Source organism: Eublepharis macularius, chromosome 15 (genome assembly GCF_028583425.1).
Source record: "Eublepharis macularius isolate TG4126 chromosome 15, MPM_Emac_v1.0, whole genome shotgun sequence".
In the NCBI taxonomy this organism is placed as follows: Eukaryota; Metazoa; Chordata; class Lepidosauria; order Squamata; family Eublepharidae; genus Eublepharis; species Eublepharis macularius.
In genome coordinates, this window is record NC_072804.1 from 19,532,193 (window position 1) to 19,559,707 (window position 27,515).

At 44.4% G+C, this 27,515-nt stretch overlaps 1 protein-coding gene across 2 annotated transcripts in view; it reads right to left on the reverse strand.

Annotated features, from left to right (window-relative positions):
* LOC129343506 (ADP-ribosyl cyclase/cyclic ADP-ribose hydrolase 1-like) overlaps window positions 1-27,179 on the reverse strand; it is a 28,290-nt gene extending 1,111 nt beyond the window's left edge. The window contains exons 1-7 of one of the 2 annotated variants that reach the window (XM_054999743.1): window positions 26,866-27,179; window positions 11,107-11,236; window positions 8,766-8,898; window positions 7,426-7,508; window positions 6,238-6,314; window positions 4,387-4,479; window positions 1,000-1,086 (exon numbers count right to left, since the gene is read on the reverse strand). In XM_054999743.1, coding sequence (XP_054855718.1) covers window positions 1,000-1,086; window positions 4,387-4,479; window positions 6,238-6,314; window positions 7,426-7,508; window positions 8,766-8,898; window positions 11,107-11,236; window positions 26,866-27,101 — 839 coding nt within the window. In that variant the 5' untranslated portion in view covers window positions 27,102-27,179. The remainder of the gene's footprint in view (window positions 1-999; window positions 1,087-4,386; window positions 4,480-6,237; window positions 6,315-7,425; window positions 7,509-8,765; window positions 8,899-11,106; window positions 11,237-26,865) is intronic. The other variant, XM_054999744.1, reaches the window with a different exon arrangement.
* Window positions 27,180-27,515: the final 336 nt, after the last annotated feature.

A 27,515-nucleotide genomic window follows, 5' to 3' on the forward strand; every position in this document is an offset into this window, starting at 1 on the left:
TTAGTGAAACACACTGTGAAAAGTTCTGAACACCATACACCTAAAATAACCATTTGTTCGATCTAAAACTAAGAATACTTGGAACTGTCAGGGACGTTTCCAAACATTTAAAATAAAGCATAAAGCAATATGGCTGAAATAACAACAACAACAACAACATTCAATTTATATACCACCCTTCCGGAAAACTTAACACCCACTCAGAGTGGTTTACAAAGTGTGTTATTATTATCCTCACCACAATCACCCTGTGAGGTAGGTGGGGCTGAGAGAGCTCTGAGGGAGCTGTGACTGACCCAAGGTCATCCAACTGGCTTCAAGTGGAGGAACGGGAAATCAAACCTGGTTCTCCAGATTACAGTCCTGCCACTCTTAACCACTACATCAATCTTGCACATGCCTATGAGGGATGAAGTTTTCGGCAGGACTTACTTCTGAAGAGACTTGAATTGGATTAGGCTAATCAAAACATTGTCCCTAACATTCAGCTCTGACGGGAGGGGGGAGGGTATCAACTATGTAGTCCATGAGGTATGTCTCATGTTAAAAATTAAGCCGCTCTATTATTGTCCTCTCTGTCCCCTGAACCATGAATGGGTCCAGAAAGGAAGACAGGTGGAGATACAATGAACTATTTAGACAAATCAAAGGAATTTGTGCTACTCCATGGGGGATTTTGATTTTCTTTCAGTAGTCAGCCACACACACACCATACCACCTACTTCTGAAATTCCACATAGTTTCAAAAACAGCTTGTCATGCTGCACAAGGGAGTGCTGTCCTAAAGGTCCCGTGAAACTATTTCATGGATCTGTGAATATTGGGTTTAGGATCTCAGCTGCACTGTAAAACTAGCCTTGATACTACAACAGTATATCTACACCACACACATTCTCTTTGCATTGACCACAAATCATAAAAGGGAAAACTAGTCTGAATGGCTCAGAAATACAAACCATACTTTAAACAACTAGTACCAAAAGCATTATAGCAAATTACCTGTAATTCTCTTTGCAAGTGACATTGATCTTTCGGTTTTCTAGAATGCTTTTCAGCATTTGTATAGACTGCCCTGTGCAAGATTCACTAGAAGAAAATATATGTATGCATGTATGTATGTATGCATATACCATTTGTGTTAAGCTCATTGAGATTATAATGTTTACAATCTGTGTACAGGCACATTTAATTTTTTAAAAAATCAAGGAAGGAAAATCACATCTCCTTGCCTGATATTCGGAGTCTGCAAAATAAAATAAAACCCGGCTCTCTAGCTTAATAAAGTTTTGAGAATTGCTGAGATTTGTAAAACACTATGTTTGAGGTCCCCCTACTGGCAAGAAGCGGAAAATGCACCAAAATAAACCATGATCTCCCAATTGCACAGCGTCTATTGAAAAAAAATCGCTTTTAAGAGAGTTGATTTTCTTTGACATTTTCTTAATGGCTGAGTGTTCTCTCTAGTCAAACAAGTTTTTGAAGCATTATAAACAGATAAACAGGTGATACTCTGAGGCCACATCATACCCCTTTCAACTACCTGGGCATATCTGTGCTCCAAAATACATAATATGTGTTTATGAGATGATTTTGGGTTTCCCCAAACCCAACTTACTTTCCTTGCAGTCACATATTACCTGCAGGAATTTCATTTGAAAGATCAGAACATGGCCATTTCAACACACGTTGAATAATGCACTTTCAATACACTTTAGTTATCCTTTAGAAGTGGATTTTGTGTTTCACGCACGAAAACCCAGTTCCAAATGATCGCTAAAGAGCATTGAAAGTGCATTATCCAATGTGTGTGGAAGCAGCCCATCTTTCTCAGCTTGACTGCTACTTTGGGGCAGGGAGGAGGGGCTCCTACCCAGGCTGTTTTTAGACACTGAAACGCTCCCCCCAGCCCTGGGAGTTATTTGCATGCAGTGGCATAGCGTGGTCCATGGGTGCCCGGGGCAGGTGGTGGCGACCCTCGCCTAGTGCGCACACACAAAGCATGCTCTGGCCCTGTGCAATGACATCAGTTTGTGACAGGAGCACCCCCCTCACCCGGGAGAGCTCCCGTGGTTCGGGACACTCCCTGTCCCCTTTCTAGCTGCCCACGCTGCCACTGGGTGCCAAGCTGATGGCAGTGGCGCAGGTGGCTGCAGCAAAGAGGTAAGGGGTGGGAAGGTGAGTAGGGAGGCAGCCTCCCACTCACCTCCCCACCTGCCACGCCGCCCAAGTGCCCAGCTCGCTGAGTGCCAAGGCAGGCAGCAGCGCTTCTGGGGCGCTTCTGGGGGGGAGCTGTGGATGTGGTGCCCCCTCAAAATTTTGCACCCCAGGTGGCCGCCCCCTAGCCCGCCCACACTACGCCTCTGCTTGCATAGCTTTGGAGCAGCCCATGTAGGTTTACGCTAGTTTACTAGTCATTGCAAACTAGTATGTGGGGCTGGTATTAATAGGTGGGAAGGATGGAGAGATTTCAGCACTCTTATAAACCGGACTTTTTTTAAAAGGAAAAAATCGGAACAGTACATGGTATGAGTGGTATACATCAAGCATTGTATTAAAAACAAACTGAACAGGTGGAACATATTGCAATACATTTGCAATATATATAAATATAGCAAATATAATATTATAAGTGTGGAACCCATAAGGACTTGGAGGGGGGATCTTATTTTTCTCTTCCCCACTTCTTTTCTTTCATAAAAGACCTCATAGCCTACCCTCTTTTCCTGCTTCCATCTCTCCATCCTGCCCACTTACTAGCCAACATATCCCCTTGTCTGCAGCTTTTCCTCTTTCCTCCCCCCTGGCAGGCCTTCCCCTAACCACTGCACCACAGAGACTTTTGTGTGGTGACTGCTGTTGAATACTACAGCTTGAAGGCTAGCAGTACTGATATGGTTGCCTAGCAACAACCACTGACATTCTTTTTTTAAAGCTACAGGTGGTACATTCCTCATTTTCGTGGAGTGGGTTAACCCTCCTACGTATTTTTTTAAATTATTATTTCAGATTTTTCTGCAAACCTTGAGCTTGTATCTGGTTTGTGTCTGTCTATAGTATCCACAAATCAGGCCACAATAAGTATTAGATATTTTGAGAAGTGGCAGGGGGCAGGCAGGGAGATAAAGGAAATGCAGGGGGCATGTCATTTCCCCCTCCCCCACTCTTTCCCTTCCCTGAAAGCCCCATAGACTCTTTCTGAGGGACAGTTTAAAGATATGAACTCATAAACACCCTTCCTCATATAGCAAAAGTGCAGGACACTGCCTGACCTGAAATAAAACAAAATGGATGCCAGCAGGGCAAAAATCTGGGGGGGGGGGAATAAAGGGAAAGTCAGAATGGCTGCCTGACTAATAATTACTTGCCCCTCTGGGGCAAGGAGGACAATGAGGCTTAGGACAATGAGGCTCCCAGGAAAGTCCTAGGTAATCTCAGCCATGCTCTGCCTTACTTCCCTCACCCATTTACCTTGATTAAGCACCACCTAACACTATTCAGCAACACTGGTAGCTTTTCCTATCTGGTACTCAAAGGGTCATCAAGCACCATTTACATCTGTAGTCCACCTCAGGAAGACCCATTAAACCTCTCCCAAACTCATTATTCACCTCTGGAAAACCCATCAAGTTATTGCTTTTGGGCTAAGTACGTGAGCTTGCCCCAGGGAATATTTTGTCCTGTATCTTGAGTCTCTAGCCACCAGTGTGTCTGTGAGTGTTTCTGGATCCATACATACACTCCCAAATCTGTTTGGTCCTTCTCTTCTTCTCTCCATGAAATGCGGGTCATTTTGCTGCTGCCTCTGCAGACCTGCATCTTTTAGACAGGTAACTATAGCCTTCCTCAAAACCGCTTTCTCTTTTCTTCCCTGATTTCCTCTTAGTTAGCCTCATATGTGCTCTCTGTGTCTGATTGTATGTTTGATTGTTCATTTCTCTTTTAATAAAAAAATGTTTTTCAGGTTGAACATCTGTCTGGTTTATTTCGGGAGTTCTCTTAAGGGAATAATCCCCGTAAACATAGGTGGAGAATCTCAGTTACCTCCACTTGTTCACATCCTTTAAGCTAATTCCCCCAACTAATTAGAGGACTGCCTATTGGGGTAACACCCCCAGAAATCTCCCATCCTCCGGATTTAAGGCTGTGGAATCTGGTAACCCTAGTTTGTATGAATATTTGTCTTGTCTGTCCAAGATTCCAATCTCAGGATTGGAACATTTCAAATTAGATACGCTGATATAATTGGTTAATAATAATGTCAGTTTAACAAAAAATAGTTTTACTCTATGAAACACTTTTTAATGATATAATATCATTTTAAAGTGGTCCATTTTAAACTGTACCTTAGATATCAAGGAATATCCTGTTCTCTAAGGCCAACCGTACCTTTGGGGTCCTTCAATGTCATGCATAAGCCAGACTTGCACTGCAGAGACTTTATCTGGGTTTAGGTTGAGTATTTCAACACTTCCAAAAATGCTGGCAGAACAGGAACATGAAAAAGGAACAGAAAACATTTTTACTAGCCAAACAAGGGATGCTGGCTAAAATCTTTGGCCGTTAATACATTCAGAAAATAAAACATTTCTGTCCCAATCCTCAAATCCATTTGTGAAGAACTAGGTTCTGCAAGGATCCATTAGTATATGCTCAATGAATGAAAGATTTACAATTTGTATGCAGCTCTGCTCATTATCTGTCAGAGAGGGAAGAAGGAAAGGATGGCAAAAGGTAGCCTCACCCAGGAAGGAAGAATCCATGTGTGCAGCGGGAAGGGTGTGATATCAGGAGGACCCCATGTAGAATCCGGTCTGTATAGAATCTTTCAGAACGTGAGAGGCCTAATAGGGGAGTCATACCAAGATGTTGGATTCCACACACTGATATGGAATATGTACTGAGTTTTAAAAGAACTTTTCTTCTCTGATTTGCTAGTCTAGCAGAATTTCCCAAATAAATGTAGTGACTGTTTTGTTGGTTAAGGGTGTTCCCATGTTAATCAGTTGATTTAGTAGATCAAAAGTTAAGGGAGCCCCGTGGCGCAGAGTGGTAAGCTGCAGTACTGCAGCCCAAGCTCTGCTCACGACCTGAGTTTGATTCTGGTGGAAGCTGGATTCAGGTAGCTGGCTCAAGGTTGACAGCCTTCCATCCTTCCGAGGTCGGTAAAATGAGTACCCAGTTTCCTGGGGGTAAAGTGTAGATGACTGGGGAAGGCAATGGGAAACCACCCCGTAAAAAGTCTGCGAAGAAAACGTTGTGATGTGACGTCTCCCCATGGGTCAGTAATGACTTAGTGCTTGCACAGGGGACTACCGTTACCATTTTTAAAGTTCAATCTAAGGGTCAAACTAGATGCTACATTTTTTGGCAAGTCGGTTCTGGATCTCCTATACCCAATTTGCATCCTCTGACTTACCCATGCCATTTTCAGAAGCAGAAACACCCCACTCTCCTCCACCCAGCAGTTAGCCACCTTGTGGCAAGTTTACATAGCTTTGGAGCAGCAACCTGCCTTAAGTAAATCTACGCTAGGGGCTGTTTCAGCTTCTCAAAATGGTGGGGCGGGGAGGCAGAAGCCCTTCTTTTCCATGTTGGAAAAGGCCTTCTTGGCCTCTGGGTCCTGTTCTTGGCCCTCCAGAGTACCTGGTTGGCCACTGTGTGAATCAGGATGGTGGACTAGATGAACCACCATCCCGATACAGCACTGCTCTTCTAATGCTTGATCGCCTCCTGGGTGGCTGATGGCTCGGAGCCAGGCCAGCCCCTTCAGAGCTATGGGATCTTCCTCAGAGAATGGGCCCTGTTATCATGTTGTGAGTCCTCCTTGAGGGCTTGGCTGATGACTGACCATAAGAACAAGCTCTTGGAAGTTAGATGGCAATTATGGCTCATTTCTGAACCCACAAGTAAGTAGTGAATGGTATTCTATCTATTGAACACACTGGGATTTTTTTTTAGCATAGCCACTACAATATTTGCAGCAGGGAATAGCTCCACAGATCAGCAGTGGCTGTGATTCTATATCATCCTTCTTCCAAGGAGCTCATGGCAGTATGTGTGGTTCTTCATTCTTCTTTTTATCCTCACAACAAGCTTCTAAGGCTGGCGAGGCTGAGGGAGTGTGAGTGGACCAAGGTCACCCAGTGAGTTTCATAGCAGAGTGGAGATTCGGACCCAGGTCTCCCAGAGCCTAGTCCAACACTCCAACTAGCATGCAACGCTGGAGTAGGGACATACCTGTCATTTCTGAATGCACCATTGTCTATTGACCCGTTGAGCATGACTTGGACTGTTCCACATGCGGCTTCTGCAAACTGAAAAAAGGGCCACTCTTAGCTTTGAATAAAACAAGGGATATGTGCGGAGTTCAAAACTGGCATTCATTTCAGCAACGTTCATTTCTGTGCAATAGTTTCCTAGCTGAGAGCGGGACCACAAGTGACGCCTGACACAGGTTGGACACTAGTCAGCTTCCCTCAAGTTTTGATGGGAAATGTAGGCATCCTGATCTTGCAGCTTGACTCTCTGACTGCTGTCCAATGGACTTTTCAACTGTCACGTGTCCAACATTCCGCCAAGCTGCCTACATTTCCCGCCAAAACTTGAGGGAAGCTGGCAAGTGTCCAACCTGTGTCAGGCGTCACTTGTGGTCCCACTCTAAGATGTTCGACAGTCCCTTAGCTGGTTATCCAAAGGTCTCCGCTAGCTGCAAAATCTGTTTTCACAAAAAAAAATCAGTCAAAATATCTTCCTGTTGCTGTTAAGTTCCTGAGCATATTTGAAGCTGGTACGTGTTCATACTTCAAAGCAAGGTACAGTTCTTTCCTTACCCTCTTAACTACTGATAGCATGAATTTACCCCCGCCAATGCAAAGCTGGAGGACCTCGCTAAGAGTCGGCATTCAAGTTGGAAGGCTGTTTTTTAATTAGCCATTTAATCTTATTACTTTGTATATTATGAAAGCATAACATCTTTTAACAGGGCTTTTTTTCTGGGAAAAGAGGTGGTGGAACTCAGTGGGTGGCCAGCACAGGGGGCAACTCCTGGTGGAAGGTAGTGCCCCTGGTACCATGTGCACATGCACAAAGTGGGCACACGCTTCCGGGACTGCGCAATGACATCACTTTGGGTCAGCTGGAACAAGGGGGGGGAGTTTTTTAAAGTTTAAATCGCCCTCAGTGAAAATGGTCACATGGCTGGTGGCCCCGCCCCCTGATCTCCAGACAGAGGGGAGTTGAGATGGCCCTCCACGCCGCTCGGCAACGCAGAGGGCAATCTAAACTCCCCTCTGTCTGGAGATCAGAGGGCGGGGCCACCAGCCATGTGATCATTTTCAAGAGGTTCCGGAACTCCGTTTCACCGCGTTCCCGCTGAAAAAAAGCCCTGTCTTCTAATATTATTGAGCAGGATATTATAGAACATACCATCTTGGATGCCATTTTCCAGTACATTGAACTTGGGTTGCTCTCACATTCATTCCTTTTTGGGCAAGAGTTGTAGTTGATTCCTAAAATAAATATATTTTGAACAAAATATAAAATGGGTATCTTGTGCTGTAAGAGAAAGGAGGTGGTAAGAAATGAACTTTAATACAACGTCTGCCTCTTGAAACCTGCTGTCTGTGCCCCTGCCTTCAGAGGTGTGGCATCTGGTGACTAGCAACAGGGCCTTTTCTGCGGTAGCACCTCACCTTTGGAATGCCATTTCCCTCGAGGCTTGCCTGACACCTCCTTTAATTTCTTTTCAGTGCAGGGCCAAAACACATTTTTTAAGCCAGGCTTTTAATTAGGTTTTTTAAAAAAAATCTTGCCAGCTTTTTGATTGTGTGCTTTCTGTTTTATGGATCGTTTTTTATGCTGCTTTATCTAATCACTTGCTTTTAATGGCTCGTTTTTTATATTTGTGTTTTTAATTGTCAGCCACCTCAAGCAGGATTCTTAAAAGGCAGTGTAGAAATATCCCAATCAAACAGATGTCATAGAAAAGTGGGGACCTACTATAGCATGTTTTTTTTTCTGAAAAAAAAAAAGACTGGCAAAACTTAGGTGCCATTCCTGGAAAATGCTGCATGGTTAAGGGCTCTCCATTTCCCCAAATTGTGAAAGGTTTCGAGGGCAGCATAATAGTGCAAATACACCATAAGCACCCACTCTATCATATCTCAAAGAACAATGGGTAGCTCTCCCACATGGATAAAAAATCTGCAAAGGTAAGCTATCCAGGGTTAAGGTATATATTTTTTCACATCAGCGATAATCAGGTTTGTGGGAAAATATAAAAAGTTATGTATATATAAACGTAACACTCTCCCCCCTCCATAAAGATTGTCTGAGGGGTGGGGGAAAATATGTGACTAGGAGGATCATGGAAGGGGGACAAAACTGGCGATTGGGCAGAACAAGAAGGATTTCCCCTACTTTGCAATTCCGAGCTAAGACTTCTTGGTCTCATCTGTTCTTTCTCCTTCAAACCTTTGGGAATGAAATGAAACTCCTGCTTTCCTACCTTGGTGGTGGAAAGTGCCACAAAGTCATAGCGGACTTATGGTGAGACCCCTGCTGGGGTTTTCAAGGCAAGAGACTAATAGACGTGGTTTGCCATTGCCTGCCTCCCTGGTTTTCTTTGGAGGTCTCCCATCCAATCACTAAACAAGGCCAACCCTGCTTAGCTTCTGAGATCTGGCGAGATCAGGCTCGCCTTCTTACCTTACCGGTATAAAAACCCTTGTTTCTCTTTCTTGTAAAGAATAAAAAGCTCTCCTTACCTAAATCAGAGCTTCCACACCACGTTATATCATCCGCTATGTAGCCCAACAAGGTGTCCTCTAGTGTAATGAAATCATGATTAGCTTTTGTGTAACGATGCACAAGGTTATTGGTCTTGCTCCAAAACAGCGACTGTAAGTAAAAAGGCAATGCTGAATTTGTGTAATCGTTTCTACATTAATAACAAATGTATGTATGTTATCCATAGAGCAAAGGTCATGTTATGATATGAATGCAGAGTTTATTAGGTTAAGCGAGAGTCTCTCTACACGAGATGCAGGGGTGCGTGTCCATCAAGGGTCGGGAGATGCAACGTTAGCCAAGAAGCACAGTTTTGAAAGACAGAGCCAGTGGAAATTGCTCTGGAGGGAAAAGATTCTCTCACAGCCCTCTGCCACCTCTGGCATGCTGGTCTGTCTCCCCTTCTGGAGCTTTTACCCTGCTGCCCTCGCTGCTTAAAACTGTGACTTAACTGAGCCTCGGCAGGGTAAAGTCTCCGGAAGTCGAGACGCCAGAGGCAGTGGAGGGCTGTGAGAGAATTCGTCCCCTCCAGAGAGATCTCTGCTAGCTCAGTCATTTAAAACTATGCTTCCTAGCTAAGATTCTGTCTCCCAACACAAGAGGAACATGTGTCAAAAGTATTGTGTAGCGAGATCCTGTGTCAATAAAAACTGCCACCACTTGAGGCATTTGCTCAGAGATTGTTCAAGGTGCTTTGTCACCCAAACAAAGCAGTGCAATATCTCTGATATTAAACCACATGCATAATTATAGGCTGCTTTCTTCCCAAAGCTTTGATTTGAGGTCTCAGATTCTCAGATTCTTTCTGAGGGCCCAGCTACAAGTGACAAATGACACAGGTTGGACACTTGTCAGCTTCCCTCAAGTTTTGATGGGAAATGTAGGCAATTTGGAAATACCAAATCAAAGCTTTCTGAAGCAATTTGGATCACTTTGGAAAGCTTTGGGTCAAGCGGGAGCAGCCTACAACACTTTTCTGGCTGTTTGCATTTGAAAGCCACCCTTTCCATGCCACTCACAAGCTTTCAAACCCTGTGCCTCTTGCTTCAGCTGACAGCGGGGAAAGAGGTTCCCCGCCCATCAGCTGAAGCAAGCGGCGCAGGGTTTGAAACTTAAAGCGCCCCTTTCCATGTTGCTCGCAAGTAGCATGCAAATAGGCACTTTCAAATGCCCCACTGCCCATTGAGGGAAAAGAAGCCATGGGGTGGTAAGGCGGGAAGTTTAAAGCTTTGGTTTGCTCCCAAATCTTTATGGAGCATACTGAAATGATAACCTGAATCCCAAAGAAGCTTGCTGCTTCAGGATTTGGGTTATTATGGATAAACCTGAAACGGAAAACCCAAATATTTTTCGGGTGCACACCCCTACTGAAAACAGCTAACCCTCTGAACCCTTCCCAATTAGACAGCAAAGGGCTGAAGTGGAGTGGGTGGTCTATAGAACTTTAATTGCAATTATAGGAGAGAGAACAAAATACCAAAACTGGTTCCCTCTGGCTCCTTCCTTGAGCAGCAGAGTTTTTATAGCAATGATAACATCACAAAATTATTGTACCTAATTACAATACGATTGATTCATAGTTTATGTTGCAGTTAGAAATTTCAGTACACGAGTCATTTTTTAGTGCAAAGTAGGCTCATGTCATATTTGCACATGTGTGATCCTACAGAATAAGCCATTGTCCGAGTATATATGTTACCTTTTAAGAATTCCTTTTGGCCTGAATATAGCTGGCAAACACACAATGCTAGCCTGTACCGTTATCTTCTGAGACAAAACTTTGAATTCTTGCCTTCAGTATTTAATGTGACTAAATACAGCTTCTCAGAATAACTAAGCAATTGTGAATTGTTTATAGCAGACACATAAGAAACCATGCTTTATTAGGTCTATCACCATTCAATTAAGTATTAATTATTATAGGTAAGCTTGGCTGTGATATCAATTTCATGTCTGTAGTTCAGCGAGTCCCATGCTGCCCCCTGGGAGGGTTAAAAGTGAGTCCCAGGTCTAGAAAGGGTGTAAGTCAGTATACTGTAGCATATATGTACGTTGAGAAAAGCTGAGGTAAATGTCTAGAATGTAATGGTAAAATAGCTTTAGAAATGCTTAGCGAATCATTGTAAAACATAAAAGAAACAAGCCCCTGCTACATAGTTAGCCACAGCCCAATGTTTTATAAGTCTGGGTGTTTCTGGTCCCTAAATATAAATGAAGTACAGCATCTAGAATAGCCTCTTTCCACAACATTTTGCGCGAACTCAAAACTCCTTGATGGACAAGCCATAGAGAGCCAATTGGCATACAAAATAAAATTACCTTGTTGCATGGGATGGAATGTCTCGCCATGTTCATTAAAGGGTAATAATCTTCCTCTCTCATGCTGCATGGATGCTTGTACATAAATGCTGATAGCAATCGCATCCAAATATTATGGCAGTCCTTGCTACTACAAGATAGATCAAGATGGGTAGCCGTGTTAGTGTGTCAGCAAGAGTCCAGCAGCACCTAGAAGACTAACAAAAGTTGTGGTAGGGGATGAGCTTTCGTGAGTCACAGCTCACTTCTTCAGATACTTATTTATTATTTTATTTATTTATTTATATTTATTTATTATTGTATTTTATCTGTTCATTGTAATCCACCCTGAGCCCGCTTGCAGGGAGGGCGGACTAGAAACCAAATTAACAACAACAACAACAACAACAACAACAACAACAACAACAACAACAACAACAACACAGAAAGATACAAAGACAGGGAGAATTGTTGGTAGTACCTACCATTCTGAATTCAAAACTCCGTTATATAGGTACCATGAAAATATTAGTTATGGTTAGGCATGATGTACATTTTAGAACCTGTTTTTCCCACCGTTACACTATTTAGGAGATGATCTATTGCTAAGCAAGAATCAAACTTTCTTGCTTGCTTGCTTGTATTTTTATCCTGCTTTTTCACCCCATGGGGCACTCTAAGTGGCTTACAAAATAGACTAATACGGTTTACATAAATTTAAACAAACAGAAAAGAAGGCTTCTTCAGGCAAAGTTCTAATGAATGTACTGTATTCAGTAATCCAGAGGAGTTAGCCGTGTTAGTCTTTAGTGGCAAAATAGAAAAGAGTCCAGTAGCACCTTTAAGACTAACCAACTTTACTGTAGCATAAGCATTTGAGAACCACAGCTCTCTTCGTCAAATGCATGGAGGGTATGAAGAAACTGGCCAGATATATATAGGTGGTGAGGGGAGGGGGGAGTAGATGCAAATCAGTTTGCTTCTGATAATGGGATCAGTTTGCTTCTGATAATGAAATCAGTTACTTCTGATAATGAGATAACCATTCATAGTCTCTATTCAATCCAAGTCTGACTGAGTCAAATTTACATATGAATTCCAATTCAGCAGCTTCCCGTTGGATTCTGTTTTTGAAAGGTTTCTGTTGAACTACAGTGACCTTTAAGTCCTTGATGGACTCTCTTGCACCAGGCTTTGTATAGACATGTACCGAGAAATAAAGTTCATGTCTCACCTTTTGATGATTAGGAGTAGAAGCAGCCCCATTTTAAAACGGTTCTAGTTATCAGTGCTAGTCCAGGCCATTTGAACTAGACTGTAGCAAACAATTAGAACATCAGTAATGAGAAAATCAAGCACCTATTTGGCATTTGAAGCTGCAAGACTGGAATGTACTTCTTGCTCATTATGAGGGATGTATATGGTGCCAGAAACAAGGATCAGAAGAAGAGGTGGGCATGAACCAGGAACAACCCATGGGCCATGGGTCCATGGTCTGTGGCATTTCATGGACCACAGACCACGAACTTTTCATGGTTCAGCGCTGGTTCACAAACTGACCGGTTCATCAGTCTGAGCCGGCGGTGGGAGCGCTTTAAACCCCCCCCCCTTGCTCCAGCAAGGGGGGATTAAATGTGAAAGTGCTCCTGGCGCCACTTGCCAGCGGCAGGTTCACAAATGCCGAACCAGCCCGGTCTGTGTTAAATTTTGGTCCATTTTCTGGTCCATGCCCACCTTTAATCAGAAGAGCTTGCCTGGTGTACCACTTGCATTTAAAATATTTCAAGAACATGGTGAAATCTTCCCTTGGTTTGCACCTGATTAAAATCTATTGCCAGGTTGTGTGTGTGTGTGTGTGTGTGTGTGTAAGGGGGGGCGGTCAACAGTTTCTTATCCTCAAGGGGTTCAAGTAGGGGGAGTGTTGCTGTGGGCATTGATATTCGACTAACATCCACAGAGGTCTCCATACTAGGCTAGTTTGTAGTTATAATGAATGGAATGATTTTCTGTTGATTGAGTTGATATCAAGAATACTGAATAATTATTTTGTAATAATAAAGGCTTAAAATAGAAGCAGAGACTCTATAATTATATTACTTGTGTACAATAACAAGGAATGAACCTAGAACATTATTTGTGGCATACCTCTAGCCAGGAGGTAAATGATTTGATACTGGAAAGCTAACTAGGCACTCAGGGCTTCTTAACTGCACACACATATCTAAATCAGGCCTGACTAGTAGGGTACCCAGATGCCCGCCAGCGGTGGGCAAACTCCCAGGGATTTGCACCCTTGTCTGCTGATCACCAAGCGATTGGTGGGAGGGGGCAAGCTCCCAGTTGTTGCCCACCACTGGCAGGCACTGGACGCTCCCAACAGGCATGGCGACATCACTTCTGGAAGCAGCAGTGGCGCCAGGGTTTTCTGCGCTTGCGGCCGGCTGGTGGGCCGGGCGCCCACACGCGCGCGTGCACGCACACACACACCAGCCTGCGTGATGATGTCACGTGTGACATCATCATGGGCGCATGCACGCCACCAGCCAGATTGCTGTGGTGGGCGACTGGGACAGCACACGGGTGGCCTCCAAGCTCTCCCGCTCGGTTGTCCAGCACTACTGCAGACGCCTGCCTGCGGCTGCTGAGCCCAGCCAGGGGCGTGTGATGGCGGTGGTAGCAGCAGCGTGGGGTGGGAGGGCTAGGAGGCTGCAGCTCCATGGTGCATGCTCCCGCCCCCCACGCCTCCTCTGGCGCTCCTCCAGCATCCTGCGCCCTGAGGCCACCGCCTACCTGGCCTCAATGTGCATACCAGCCCTGTCTGGAAGTGACATTGTCGCACCACCCACAGGAGCATTCCCGTACTTCATTTGGGGCTGATTTGGACCCCAAACGTGCCAAATCAGCCCTGTGCATAGCATGGGAGTGCTTGTGCGGCTGGCGTGGTGACGTCACTTCTGGAAGGACTTCGTGCAGTGCACAAGGTAAGTGCCAGGGACTCCACCCTTCCGACGGGAGGTGAGGGATACCGAGCAACCCTACTGAGCAGAGTCATCCGATATATTGACTGTAAATATCTGCTGCTGCAAAAGCCAGCTACGAAAGCATAATTCAAGAGGAACTCATTCTCAATGAAGAATGCTGAGAATTTCACCATAAATGTATTTGACACTCAAACTGACCAATTTCCACAGCTTCAATCAGATGTGAGCTGATGACCTAGTTTATGTAGTTAGTGCCGATCAGCTATGAATGCGTTTCTAAGAGGTCTTTGCAAAACTGAACATGCAGAAAGATATTGCCAATTCAAATTGATTGGCAGCCAACGGTAAGGATTACTTAGGCAAACATCAAAGGGCAGGATTTTATTAAAATGCAGCATTTATTGATGATTGATTTATATGACTTGTTGTGAGTAATTTAATTGTCTGTTTAAACAACAGTATGCTAAGCAGAGCAATTATGCAGCGAGGATGGTAGGAGAGTAGAATTCAATTGGGGAGTGTGAGGAGAACACACATGGGAAAAGAGGTGGTGGAACTCAGTGGTGGAACTCAGGACCGTCCAATGACATCACTTTGGGTCAGCTGGAACAAATGGGGGGAGTTTTTTAAAGTTTAAATTGCCCTTGGCGAAAATGGTCACATGGCCATGGCCCCGCCCCCTGATCTCCAGACAGAGGGAAGTCTAGATTGCCCTCCGCACAGCCGGGTGCCGCCGAGCAGTGTGGAGGGCAATCTCAACTCCCCTCTGTCTGGAGATCAGGGGGCGGGGCCACCAGCCAGGTGACCATTTTTAAGAGATGCCAGAACTCCGTTCCACCACATTTCCGCTGAAAAAAGCCCTGAGCATTCCTATTCTAAATATCTGGATTTCCCAGAAGATCTGAAAAGATTTGCTGCTGAAACTTTATGCCACAGGACTGGCACAAACAAGTAACAATGACTGCATAACAATTGCCTCATTTTCAATTCTTCCTCTGTGCACCCACTTATAGAACATTTGATTCCTTTAGTTATTACAGGGTGCTCTTGCTCTCCCTGAGGAAAACAAAAAGCTGCACCACAATTCCTAAGGATTTTTGGGCTTTGTTCTTAAACTCAGACTTGGCGGGGGGGGGGGGGGACGACGACACATATTTTTACGGACTACTAGGGCAATCCTATGCAGAGTTACTCCATTCAAAACTCATTGATTTCAATGAGCATGGACTGGAGTAACTGCATAGGATGCACTGTAAGATCACTTCCAACGCAGAACCTTTACTGTGGAAGCAGCAGTTTTTAGCAGTCAAACCCCCTTTTCATGTTGAGAGGGCAGTTTATTGATGGAATATCTTAAACCCCTTCCTCCTATGCCATAAGTCCAAAGTACTGCCCGGTCCAAGTGAATGCTAACTGGGTGGGAGCCTGGAGAACTAACAGGAGTCAGAGGCTATTGACTGACTGATTGCCCCTCCACACCCCAGAGAGACACAGAGATAACGAGGCTTTCTGAGAAAACCCCTGTCTAAGCTCATCAGTGCCTTCCTATACCTCTCCTCACCCACTTATCCTAATCAAAGCTATTCAGCGAACCTGAGAGTTTTCCCATCTGGTACTTGCCAGGTCATCAAACAATATTTTCACCTGTAGTCTACCTCAGATAGGAACCATGAAACCTTTCCCAACTCCTTTGTTCACCTCTGGAGACAGCCATTAAGCCATTATTTTGGGGCAAAGGTGTCAGTTTTGCCCCCAGGAACATTTTGCCATATAACTGGGCTTCCTAGCCATGTGTTGTGTGTTTGTCTTGGGATCCGCCATACACCCCCACATTTGTTTGGGCTTCTTCTTCTCTTCTCCATGAAAAGGTCATTTCACTGCAAGGCAACAAAGATGGTGAAGTGTCTGGAGACCAAGTCCTATGAGGAAAGGTTGAAGGAGCTTGATATGTTTAGCCTGGAGAGGAGACGACTGAGAGGTGATAGGATAACCATCTTCAAGTACTTGAAGGGCTGTCATATAGAGGATGGTGCAGAGTTATTTTCTGCTGCCCCAGAAGATTGGACCAGAACTAATGGATTGAAATTAAATCCAAAGAGTTTTTGGCTAAACATTAGGAAGAACTTCCTGACAGTTAGAGCAGTCCCTCAGTGGGACAGACTTCCTCGGGAGGTGGTGGGATCTCCTCTGGAGGTTTTTAAGATGCTTGTTCTGTGAACCTGGGCAGATCATGAGAGGGAGGGCAGGAAGGGTCACATCAGTGCTTAGTTCTCACGGCCCCATCTTACATGCCCAGGGTAAGGCAGATCGCAACCTTGGGGTCAGGTAGCAATTTTCCCCAGGCCAGTTTGGCTAGGGATCCAGATGGTGTTTTGCCATCTTCTGGTCATGGAGCAGGGGTCACTGGGGGTGTGGGGAGGGGAGGTAGTTGTGAATTTCCTGCATTGTTCAGGGGGTTGGACTAGATGACCCTGGAGGTACCTTCCAAGCCTATGATTTTATCTTCATGGACCTCTTTCTTCAAGACTGGCAGTTATCACCCTCCCTAAACTGCTTTCTCTCCCTTTCCTCCCGAATTTTTGTAGTCAGCCTTGTATGTGTGCTATGTGTGGTTTTCTATACATTTGCCTTTTTATTTATCTTTTAATAATAGTAAAAAAACCTTTCCAGGCCCAGTCACCCTTTCTTCTTCAGCAACTCAGCTATAAACAGAAGAAAAAGGCCCATTAAAGGTCTGGCGATTGCAGAGCTGAGCTCCATCCTTTTGAAGGCAGTGCTCAGTTCCATCCTCTCCCAAGACAGCCACCCAAACATTTCACATTTACGTTGGAGGAAAGGAGATTTAAAGGGGAAAGCCTCAGGAGCCCCACACATCATGCCCCCTCCCCAAGCAGGGGTATCCTACTGGCCACATGGGGTGAAAGCACCTGAGACATAGCACAACCTGGTGAAATGAGCTATAATTTGGTCTTTTGGTTGTAAGGCAGAAGTTTTCTTGCAAGCTTCTGAAAAAAAAATGTGCGTGTTTGTTTTTAAATCTAAGGGAAATGGAGAATTTGAATGCCTGTTGAATTCAGGAAAAGGAATCTCTTCCAGGCTTGCTATTTTGCTTGCCAGTTTCTGAGTGTTTGAAAAGGGGATTTTTCAATGCCCTTTTGTAGCTTTTGTTTCTTTTTGGCCAATTAATATGTAAAATGACCACACACAAAAAAAGAAAGTTGAACCCTCATTGAATCACAGACTACTTGACATGCAGATGAAATACTGATGCTCTCAGTTTCCCCATTTTGGAAAACCGATGCACTCACAATTTGCTTTTAAATGCTTCGGTTCTATTATAGAATATGGACATGTGAGGCTTTGCCCTGAATTGTTAGAATTTATTTTTTTAAATGCTGAATTTAATCTATGGAGATTAAGTAGTAGTATTTGTCATGGAATGCCTCACCTGAGCAGATAGGCATTGTGCATATTATAACAAAACTTCTGAGCGCTATTCAGAAGTTCAGCTACTGATCACCACTACTCTATACAGGATACTTCTTACCTTCAAAAGGTAAAGATGTCCTTACATGAGGAGAGCATGGTTTCAAGTCAAAGTAAATAGAAACAATTTCGCCCTAAAGCAGAGTTCCACCCTTTTAAACCCATTGGCTTCGGTCGACTTCAAAGGCTGCATCTCTGCCTAGAGTGGCACACTTCCAGGCTGTCTGAGTGCAGGAATCTTTCTTAGCTTTCTTATCTCTGGTAACTGTAGGGCTATACTCAATTTGCAACAGAGTAGCAGGGGGGCGCAGATATCGTATACCCTTGACCAAAGAACGGTACACTCCTTCTATCTGGGATGGTCGTCCGTTTCCACCGAGTGCACAGTTTCAGGAAGGATGCACATGGAATGGTGAGGGAGGAAGGGTTACTCCAGTCTAAATGCATTGAAGTCAATGGGCTTAGACTAGAGTGACTCTTCTTAGCATTGCACTGGTAATTGATAAAGGAAGTAAGCTTTTGAGTTTTCCAGAATTCTTTGTTCAGTTGGATATTCAGTGCCAAAAATGGAGAGGAAGAGATGACGGAGCAAACATGTCTAGTGTTTTAAAATGGAATATAAAACGTGCTGCATACTTAATTAGATTAGATTGCAGCCCTGTTCCCTCTGCATGTAAGAAAGAACCAATGCATGTTTGACACCAGGGATCCATACCTGGATAAGTGTGTGATTTATATCGCGTGTTCAGCTGTACATGTGTTAGTAATGTGCAAATTACTCAACATATGCATATAAAAAATCAAGTGTACACCGTACATGGATTGTTTATACCTTCACTATAACTTGTGAACATGGCTGGTGTTGCATGTAAAATAGAACAGTTTAGTAGAGCGCTTTTTATATCAGGAATACGAACTTTAAAAAGCCACAAACAGCCCAATCTGCTGTTCGCGAACAAGCTGTTCATGAGGCCCCATTCTAAACGAAGAGGTGGGCATTGCAAGCCTTGTTCATTGCTGTTCGTCAAGCCAGACAGTCTGGCACCTGTAATCAATTCCCTTGGCAACTTAGGCAAGGATTGTCTGAACTCTGCCTGAACTCCTGCTGTTGTCCTGGAAACCCCAATCTAAGCCCAATTTAGCTTGATAGGCAGGTCTTCCTTCCAAGTGTGGACTCGAGCTCCAAATTTGTTACAAGAGGAAAAGACCAGGGGGGAGGGGGGCTCCCAGCTCTGGCTTTCAGCTGCTGTTAGAGAGACAGGGTGAGTGCATCGGAGCTTGAATTTTCTTTGTGTGTGGTGGGATAGGGATCTACCCCTCCAGGTTCCAGGGCTGCTGCCAGGCGCTGGGGCCAAGCTATTATTTATTATTGGTACCTTTCCTGCTGACTGCTAAGGTAGGGTTTCTGGGAGTGGTGCGGTAGGGATCTTAATGGCTGAGAGCCTGCTGGCCCCCACGAACAACAAACAACGAACATGTTCGTGAACAGGATCATGTTTGTCAATGTTTGTTGTTCGTGGATGGCAATGAACAAGGAACACCATATTCAGGTTTTTTTCCTGTTCGTGCCCATGTCTAATCAGGAATATTGTTTTTACCTATCTATGAAAATAGACAGGTTTTTTTTCTCTCCTCGCTCATACTGTGTTGGCTGCAAAAAAGACTTGCTTTTCTTAGAAATCTCCCACAATCATATAAGAGGCTCATAGACTTACATAACTCTCTGTTGAGTCATTGAACTCTGGTTCTTTTAGAACAAGAAAACTTCTCCCACTCAGCCATTTCCTGACCTTTGTCCCAACTCAGCAGTTTGGGTCACCACAGATGCTTCTCTTTCAAATACTTCTGGACTCAACCCTTTCATAAGCAGCTTCAGCTTAAATGACATGTCCGGGTCTAGGGTTGCCAAACGGTTCCAGCAAAAATACTGGACACGTTTCCCTTCCCCTCACACCCGAGCAAAGATCTTTGTGTATGCACAAAGCATGCACATATTCCTTGTCCCAGCATGATGATGTCACTTCTGAAAGCGACATTATTGTGCTGCCTTTGGGAATGCTCCAACAGTTCGCATCGAGGGAGGAGAAAGGAGGCGGGGAGGCGGTGCATGAACACCATACCAAGGATGCATTTTTTAAAGATTGTTCGACTGAAGTGATGCCAAAAGTTGCCAGCAGTTCCACTAATTTCCCATAATTGTTGTTTGCTTCAGGCCACATTAAATTTTGCTAGGGTTGCCAGCCCTCAGTTCTACAGTGCTGTGGTAGAATTGGCTGCATACTCTTCCAGGGCCTTCTATCACAGAGATATGGAAGTTTCTAGAAACTCCACAATGACAGGTGCCTCCAGTTTCCCCCTGTTTTTGTGACCCTGAAGTGAAGGGAACATGGCAGGCAACCCGAGACCCCTACATTTTGCCCATTGCAAGTGACAACTTACTGACTTCAAATATACATAGAGCCAGTATAACAAAGCCTGTTTGCATAACTGAAAATGTACAGCAAAACATTACTGATAATTGACTAGGATGGGAGACTACCAAGGAAGAATGGGGTTGCGATGTGAAGGAAGGCCATGTCAAACCATGAGTTGGTTGCAACTTGATGGTACATTCTTCTTCTTCCTAATAATAATTCACAAAAGTTTCCACAGCTCAAAGACTGGTTGTTGAGAGTCCTTTATTAGGAGCTCATAAAAAGTAATAATAGGTAATAATCAGGGCTTTTTTCCAGGTGGAACGCGGTGGAATGGAGTTCCGGAACCTCTTGAAAATAGTCACATGGCTGGTGGCCCTGCCCCCTGATCTCCAGACAGGGGAGTTTAGATTGCCTTCCGCACCGCCGAGCGATGAGGAGGGCAATCTAAAATCCCCTTTGTCTGGAGATCAGGGGGCGCGGCCACCAGTCATGTGACCATTTTCACTGAGGACAACCCACTGAGTTCCACCACCTCTTTCCCCAGAAAAAATGCCCTGGTAATAATTATACACAGAAACACCCTGAGCCACTGTTTCCCAAAGTATGGGTCGTGGCCCACGTGGTGGGTCGCGAGCAGATATTGGGTGGGCCCCAATGTTCCCTCTAAGATGTGCAGTGCTGTGAGCCAAAAATGTATTTTGTGAGCTGAAACTTGCATAAAAATTTATTTTGTGAGCTGACTCGCATAAAATTTTTGAGAGCGCCTTTTTAGAAAAAAAACTGCAATCTACAAACACACAAACATTTGGCTACCACATAAACCAGTTTGTAGAAGCTTATAACCACAACCTGATAAATATCTGAGAATTAATTTTTAAACTGTATTTTAAGCATGTTTTTAAAGAATGTTTTATACATTATACCTGTAAACATAAGTCACATTTCATTACAGAGACTTTCAATTTAACTTCTCTCTTCTTCCTTTCTCTGTTTTCCAGAACTTGAAAACACTGGTATTTTATTGATATTGAGCCAAAGGAGGCTGGAGCAGAGGGTCCAGAGGAGTTAGCCGTGTTAATCTGTAGTAGCAAAATAGTAGAGTCCAGTAGCACCTTTAAGACTAACCAACTTTATTGTAGCATAAGCTTTTGAGAGCCACAGCTCTCTTCGTCAGATGCATCTGATGAAGAGAGCTGTGGCTCTTGAAAGCTTATGCTACAATGAAGTTGGTTAGTCTTAAAGGTGCTACTGGACACTTTACTATGGAGCAGAGGGGAGTCTGGGAGGAAAGCTACTCATGTGAAAAATGTACCAAGCCAAACAGGACTGAAAAAGAAGCGGGTGAAAGGACCAGATTATAAAATACAGGACAAATGTCTTCCCTGGCAGCAGAGTCAAGGAAGAGGGGATATGGGCAAGTCAAAGAGAATAGAGATACTGCCTCTGAATAGGATCCAAACTTTATTGGAGCAAGAAGCAAAGGGGAAGGGAGCCAAGATCCACAGCAAAGGGCCCAAGGATGATGCAACTTCTGGGTTTTGAAGCCAAGCTATCCTTGGTCCCTTGCCTTGCTCACGTGGGATTATTCCCCCCACCCCAGCCCCCTCCATCCACCATTGCCACTGAAGGAGACACAAGGCAGAGTGGGTCTGTTTAGAATTTCACATGCCTTCCTTCTCTCTGAATGCTAAACTTACAGTTCAACCCTCCTCAAGCCAAATTCAGAGGTGTTTGTTGGTGAGGCAGATCCTGAGATTTCCTGTTATGAAGAAGAAAGGAAAGGAGGGAGAATGAGAAAGAGATGGAGAGCTAGTTTTGTGCTTGCAACAAGCCACTGAAGGTGCATTTTACTTACATTTAAACAAAAGGTGTCAGCTTTATGCTGGCAAAAAAGGAGACAGAGATTGCTCAGAGAAATGCCCTGATGCTCAAACTCAAAGGTGGCAGAGGAAGAATTTCTTCTACATGTGCAGAAGGGGAGTAGGCTTGCCATTCTCCTGGTGGTGGCTGGAGATCTCCCTGAATTACAACTGATCTACAGGCAACAGAGATCACTTCCCCTGGAGAAAATAGTTGCTTTGGGGGTGATCTCTATTGTACTGTACCCTGCCAAGGTACCTCCCCTCCCCAAAGTCTGTCTTCACCAGGTTCCATGACCTAAATCTCTAGGAATTTCACATCCTTCACCAACAAGCCCTCAGTGTCACAGGACAAGCCTACCCCACTGCTATCCTGCGCCATCCTTCATTCCCGGGCCCTCAACATCGTGGGTGAGGCCTGATCCAGAGCCATCCTACACAATCCTTCATCCCCAGGCCCTCATTGTTGCAGGCCAGGCCTGCCCCAGCGCTATCCTGCGCCTCCTGCGCCATCCTTCATTCTCGGGCCCTCAACGTCATGGGTGAGGCCTGTCTCAGTGCCATCCAGTATCATTCTTCATCCCTATGACCTCATTGTCGCAGGCCAAGCCTGCCCCAGCACCATCCTGCTCCATCCTTCATCTACAGGCCCTCATTGTCACAGGCCAGGCATGCCCTGGCACCATCCTGAGCCATCCTTCATCCCCGGGCCCTCATTGTCACTGGCCAAGCTTGCCCCGGCGCCATCCTTCATTCCCAGGCCCTCAACATCGTGGGTGAGGCCTGATCCAGAGCCATCCTACACAATCCTTCATCCCCAGGCCCTCATTGTTGCAGGCCAGGCCTGCCCCTGTGCCATCCTTCATCCCTGCACTCTCAACATCGTGGGTGAGGCCTGCCCCGGTGCCATCCTTCACTCCGGGCCCTCAGCGTCACAGGCCAAGCCTACCCCAGAACCATCCTTCATCCTCGGGCCCTCAGCATTGCAGGCCAATTCTGTCCCAGCACCATCCTGCTCCATGCTTCATCCTGGGGCCTCAGTGTCGCAGGCCAGGCCTGCCCCAGCACCATCCGGTGCCATCCTTCACCCTGGGCCGTCAGCGGTGTAGGCCAAGCCTGCTTCAGTGCCATCCTGCCACATCCTTACCGTTCAGAGGGCGCCAGCTGAGCAGGCCATCAGAGAGGAATCATCTCTGTGCTCCTGAAGCAATCATGTGCACCAAGAGGTAATATTCTGTGCGCAATTGTGCACAAGCGCACACTAGAGGGAAAGCTGGTGGGCCCTGAAACTGATAGGGCGACAGTCGCAACATGTCGGCCGGGCTGTGTCGTTCGGCCGGCAGCCGAACGGTTACTAATAATTTAATTTCTCGCGGCGTGGCGCGGAGTGTGATCGTTTGTCGTGGGTGCGGAGCGAGGGCGGGGCGGCCCAAGGCGACTCGCGAGCCCGAGCGTCAGTTGTCACTGTAGTGTTCGTCATCGCATGTTGTGTGTTTATTATCTTCTTAAAACTAAATAATGGACAAGTGGTTGAAACGGATAGCAAAAAGTACGCCGCCAGCGGCAGATTGTGTACAGAGCGATGAAAAAATAGAAGACGTTATTTCGGATGACAAAAGTGACACTGAGCCTGACCTACTAGCTCCCTCTACGAGTTCACATGAAACAAAACGTCAAAAAGTTGTGAGAAAATATGATGTCGAATACCTGAAACTAGGATTCACGTGGAATCAAGATATGGTGGATCCACACCTTCAATGCGTTATTTGCTGCGAAATATTGGCGAACGAAAGTATGCGTCCAAGTAAGTTGACACGTCATATAGAAACAAAACATTCCCATTTAAAAAATAAGCCAGTGGATTTTTTTCAAAGAAAGTTATTGGATATGAAATCTTCAAAGAATATTGTTTCACATTTCATAAATATTAATGAAAATGCTACTTATGCCTCATATCTTATTAGCTTAAGAATCGCCAGAGCAGGTAAACCTCATACCATTGGTGAGAATTTAGTGTTGCCATCGATTAAAGATGCGGTTGGAGTGATATTTGGAGAAAAAGAAGTAAAGGAAATAGAACGTATACCACTTTCCAATAATACTGTTGCACGAAGAATTGACGAGATGTCCGAATGGGCAGAGGATGAGTTAATCCATAGAGTAGTTGGTAGTAAATATTTTACACTACAACTGGATGAGTCTACTGATGTGCAAAGCCTATCTCAGTTACTTGTTTTCGTGCGTTATATATGGCAAAACAACACGCATGAAGGTATCTTGTTCTGCAAACCAATTATTCGTGATATTTGGAGAAAAAGAAGTAAAGGAAATCGAACGTATACCACTTTCCAATAATACTGTTGCATGAAGAATTGACGAGATGTCCGAATGGGCAGAGGATGAGTTAATCCATAGAGTAGTTGGTAGTAAATATTTTACACTACAACTGGATGAGTCTACTGATGTGCAAAGCCTATTTCAGTTACTTGTTTTTGTGCGTTATATATGGCAAAACAACACGCATGAAGGTATCTTGTTCTGCAAACCAATTATTCGTGGAACGGCCGAGGAAATTTTCAAAGAAATTGATTCTTATACAAAAGAAAAAGGTTTGGAATGGAAGAACTCTGTTGGCATATGTACTGACAGAGCTCGAGCTATATGCGGCAAAAATAGCAGTGTGGTCACGAGGGTTCTTGAACGAAGTCCCAATGCTTCGTGGACACACTGTAGCCTTCACAGAGAAGCACTGGTTTCAAAACCATTGCCTGATGATTTAAAAACAGTATTAAATACCGCTGTGAAAATTGTAAATTATATTAAAACAAGACCCTTACAAACACATTTATTTCAAAAGCTGTGCGAAGAGATGGGTTGTCTCCATAAATCTCTTCTTCTGCATACAGAGGTACGTTGGTTATCCAGAGGGAAAGTACTGATAAGATTAGTGGAATTACGCAATGAAGTTACAGTTTACCTGGAAGGAAAAAATGAATATCTTGAATCTCTACCGGATGAAGAATTCATCCTCAAGCTCACATACTTGGCGGATATTTTCTCAAAGTTAAACAAACTCAATTTGTACCTGCAAGGATCAGACGGATCCGACATTTTTGCAGTTCACGATAAAATTCGAGCGTTCATGAAAAAACTTATGTTGTGGAAGATATGTATCGAGGAAGGCAAGTATGATTGTTTTGAAACATTTGAAACTTTCATTATAGAAAATGAAGTGCAGCCAGATATCAATGTAGTGTCTGCAATTTCCGCTCATTTAACAGAGTTGAAAAATAACTTTGACGCCTACTTCGGGGAAGAGATGAAAAAGTTCGACACCATGAGCTGGATTTGTAACCCGTTTCAAGACAACATACCAACTTTAATGTCAACAAAAGCAAGTGAAGAACTTATTGATTTATCAGAAGATACATCGCTGAAAAACACTTTTAATCGCAAGCAATTAATGAAATTCTGGCTGTCAGTTGCTGACACCTATCCCTGCCTGTTTGATGAAGCCATGAAAGTCCTCCTCCCCTTCACTACCTCATACTTATGTGAAGTGGGATTTTCAGTCATGGTTCATATTAAAACTAAATACCGAAATAAGTTGGATGTAACAAATTCATTGCGATTAAAAGTGACTAAAATCGAAGTCGATGCTAAAGCTGTAATGGCAAGAAATAGGAAACAAATACATCCTTCTCATTGAAATGTCACATCTTATATTTAGTAAGTAAAAATTTCAATTATAACTGGATGTTTTTCTTTTTTTCTTAATTGAACAGTCCTTCACAATAGTTACGATATGTATTAACGAGAAAATGCTGCAGCAGCAATATAACGCTGCTTTTCCCCCTTCATGTTAGGCACGGGTGCGTTATATATGGTTGTTGTATTAGGTGGGTCCCGAACTTTGAAATTTTTTTTAGATGGGTCGCGGTCCAGACAACTTTGGGAAACACTGCCCTGAGCAATGATTTTGGTGCACTGGCATAAACCTGCACACAATTCGTACTTGAATTACTGGCAACTGAGCATCTCTTTCAGTTCCCTTTCTGTAAAGCATCTCTAAGAAGCTCTTTAGTCCCATAAAAATATTTGCCTGCCCTTCTCATCACATACTGGTTATTCTAACATCCCGCCTACCTCTCCAACGTACCTTAAAGTTTTCATTTCTTTTTAAAAGAGCCATATTTGGTTCTATGCTGATCCACATTTGGCTCTGGAGCCATTGGCTAGAGACCCCTGCTTGAACAGATGCACAGCAAGCCAAAATCCAGCAGGCAAAGCTTTTCCTGCTCCTGCATACTAGGCAAAGTGACTTTTCTTCTGGTCAGGAAAAAAAATAGTTTGCTAACCTACATAGTAGTGGAGGCTGCCAGATGCCTGAAATAGATCCAGAGGAGTTAGCCACGTTAGTCTGTAGTAGCAAAATTGAAAAGAGTCCAGTAGCACCTTTAAGACTAATCAACTTTACTGTAGCATAAGCTTTCGAGAACCACAGTTTTCAGAGCCAAGCTACAAGTGACGCCTGACACAGGTTGGACACTTGTCAGCTTCCCTCAAGTTTTGATGGGAAATGTAGGCGTCCTGGTTTTACAGCTTGGCTCTCCATTACAGCTGCAAGACCAGGATGCCTACATTTCCCATCAAAACTTGAGGGAAGCTGACAAGTGTCCAACCTGTGTCAGGCGTCACTTGTAGCTTGGCTCTCAGATGCAGCTGACGAAGGGAACTGTGATTCTCGAAAGCTTATGCTACAGTAAAGTTGGTTAGTCTTAAAGGTGCTACTGGATTCTTTTCGAGATTCCTGAAAGACTAGCAGAAATGTGGGTGGACATTTGGAACATTTTGTAAAAAAAAAAAGTACAGAATACAATCAGCTCTAAATCTTACGCCTTGGAAGAGTTCAACTATTTTGTCCTAGACTAGTTCTGATCCTCTTCTCTCATGGATTTTTGTATTCAGCTACAAACCCATAGCTTTTGAAAAGAGTATCGGCCTCACATCCTTCACGAGAACATTCTTGTTACTTACCTGAGCTCAGGATTCACGATGGTGATATAGTTATAACATCTCCCCAGGATGACTTCTTTCAGGTTTGGAGTGGTCCCCTTGCCTTTCCACCGTAATGTGCCAGTGGTCGTTTTCTGTTCAGGATTAATCACAGCTAGCACAACCACCACCACCACTGCTGTAACTAACAGAACAATAACCCCTGGCAATATCAGTCTGCGACACCATATCGTGGGAGAGCTGTTTTGGACGGGCATCTTGATGGAATTTCCTGAGCAGCAGCCACAGCCGCTGTTCTGGCTTCCGTGGTCCCTGGCGGACAAGTCTCTCTTGGATTTCACCCCGCACCACCTCCTCTCTCTCTCTCTCTCTCTCTCTCTTTGTGTTTCTCTTCACACACTCACTGTGCATAAAGGCCAATAGTCAACTTAGCTGCGCAGCCCAAGCAACCTTTTGTAATCAGCTTCAGCAAACAGGCTGCAACTGAACTCAAACTGCAGAAAACTTCTGACCTTTGGAGGGTTATCTGATGTTCCCGTTCTTAAGCAGCACCCTATCCCTGCATTCTCTTGGTGCATGCTGGGCCTCTGCTTCTGGCAGAGAGGTGATTTATTTTCCACCTTCTCAAACAATGCAGACAGACCACTTCCTAAAATGTAAATGAAGACTGA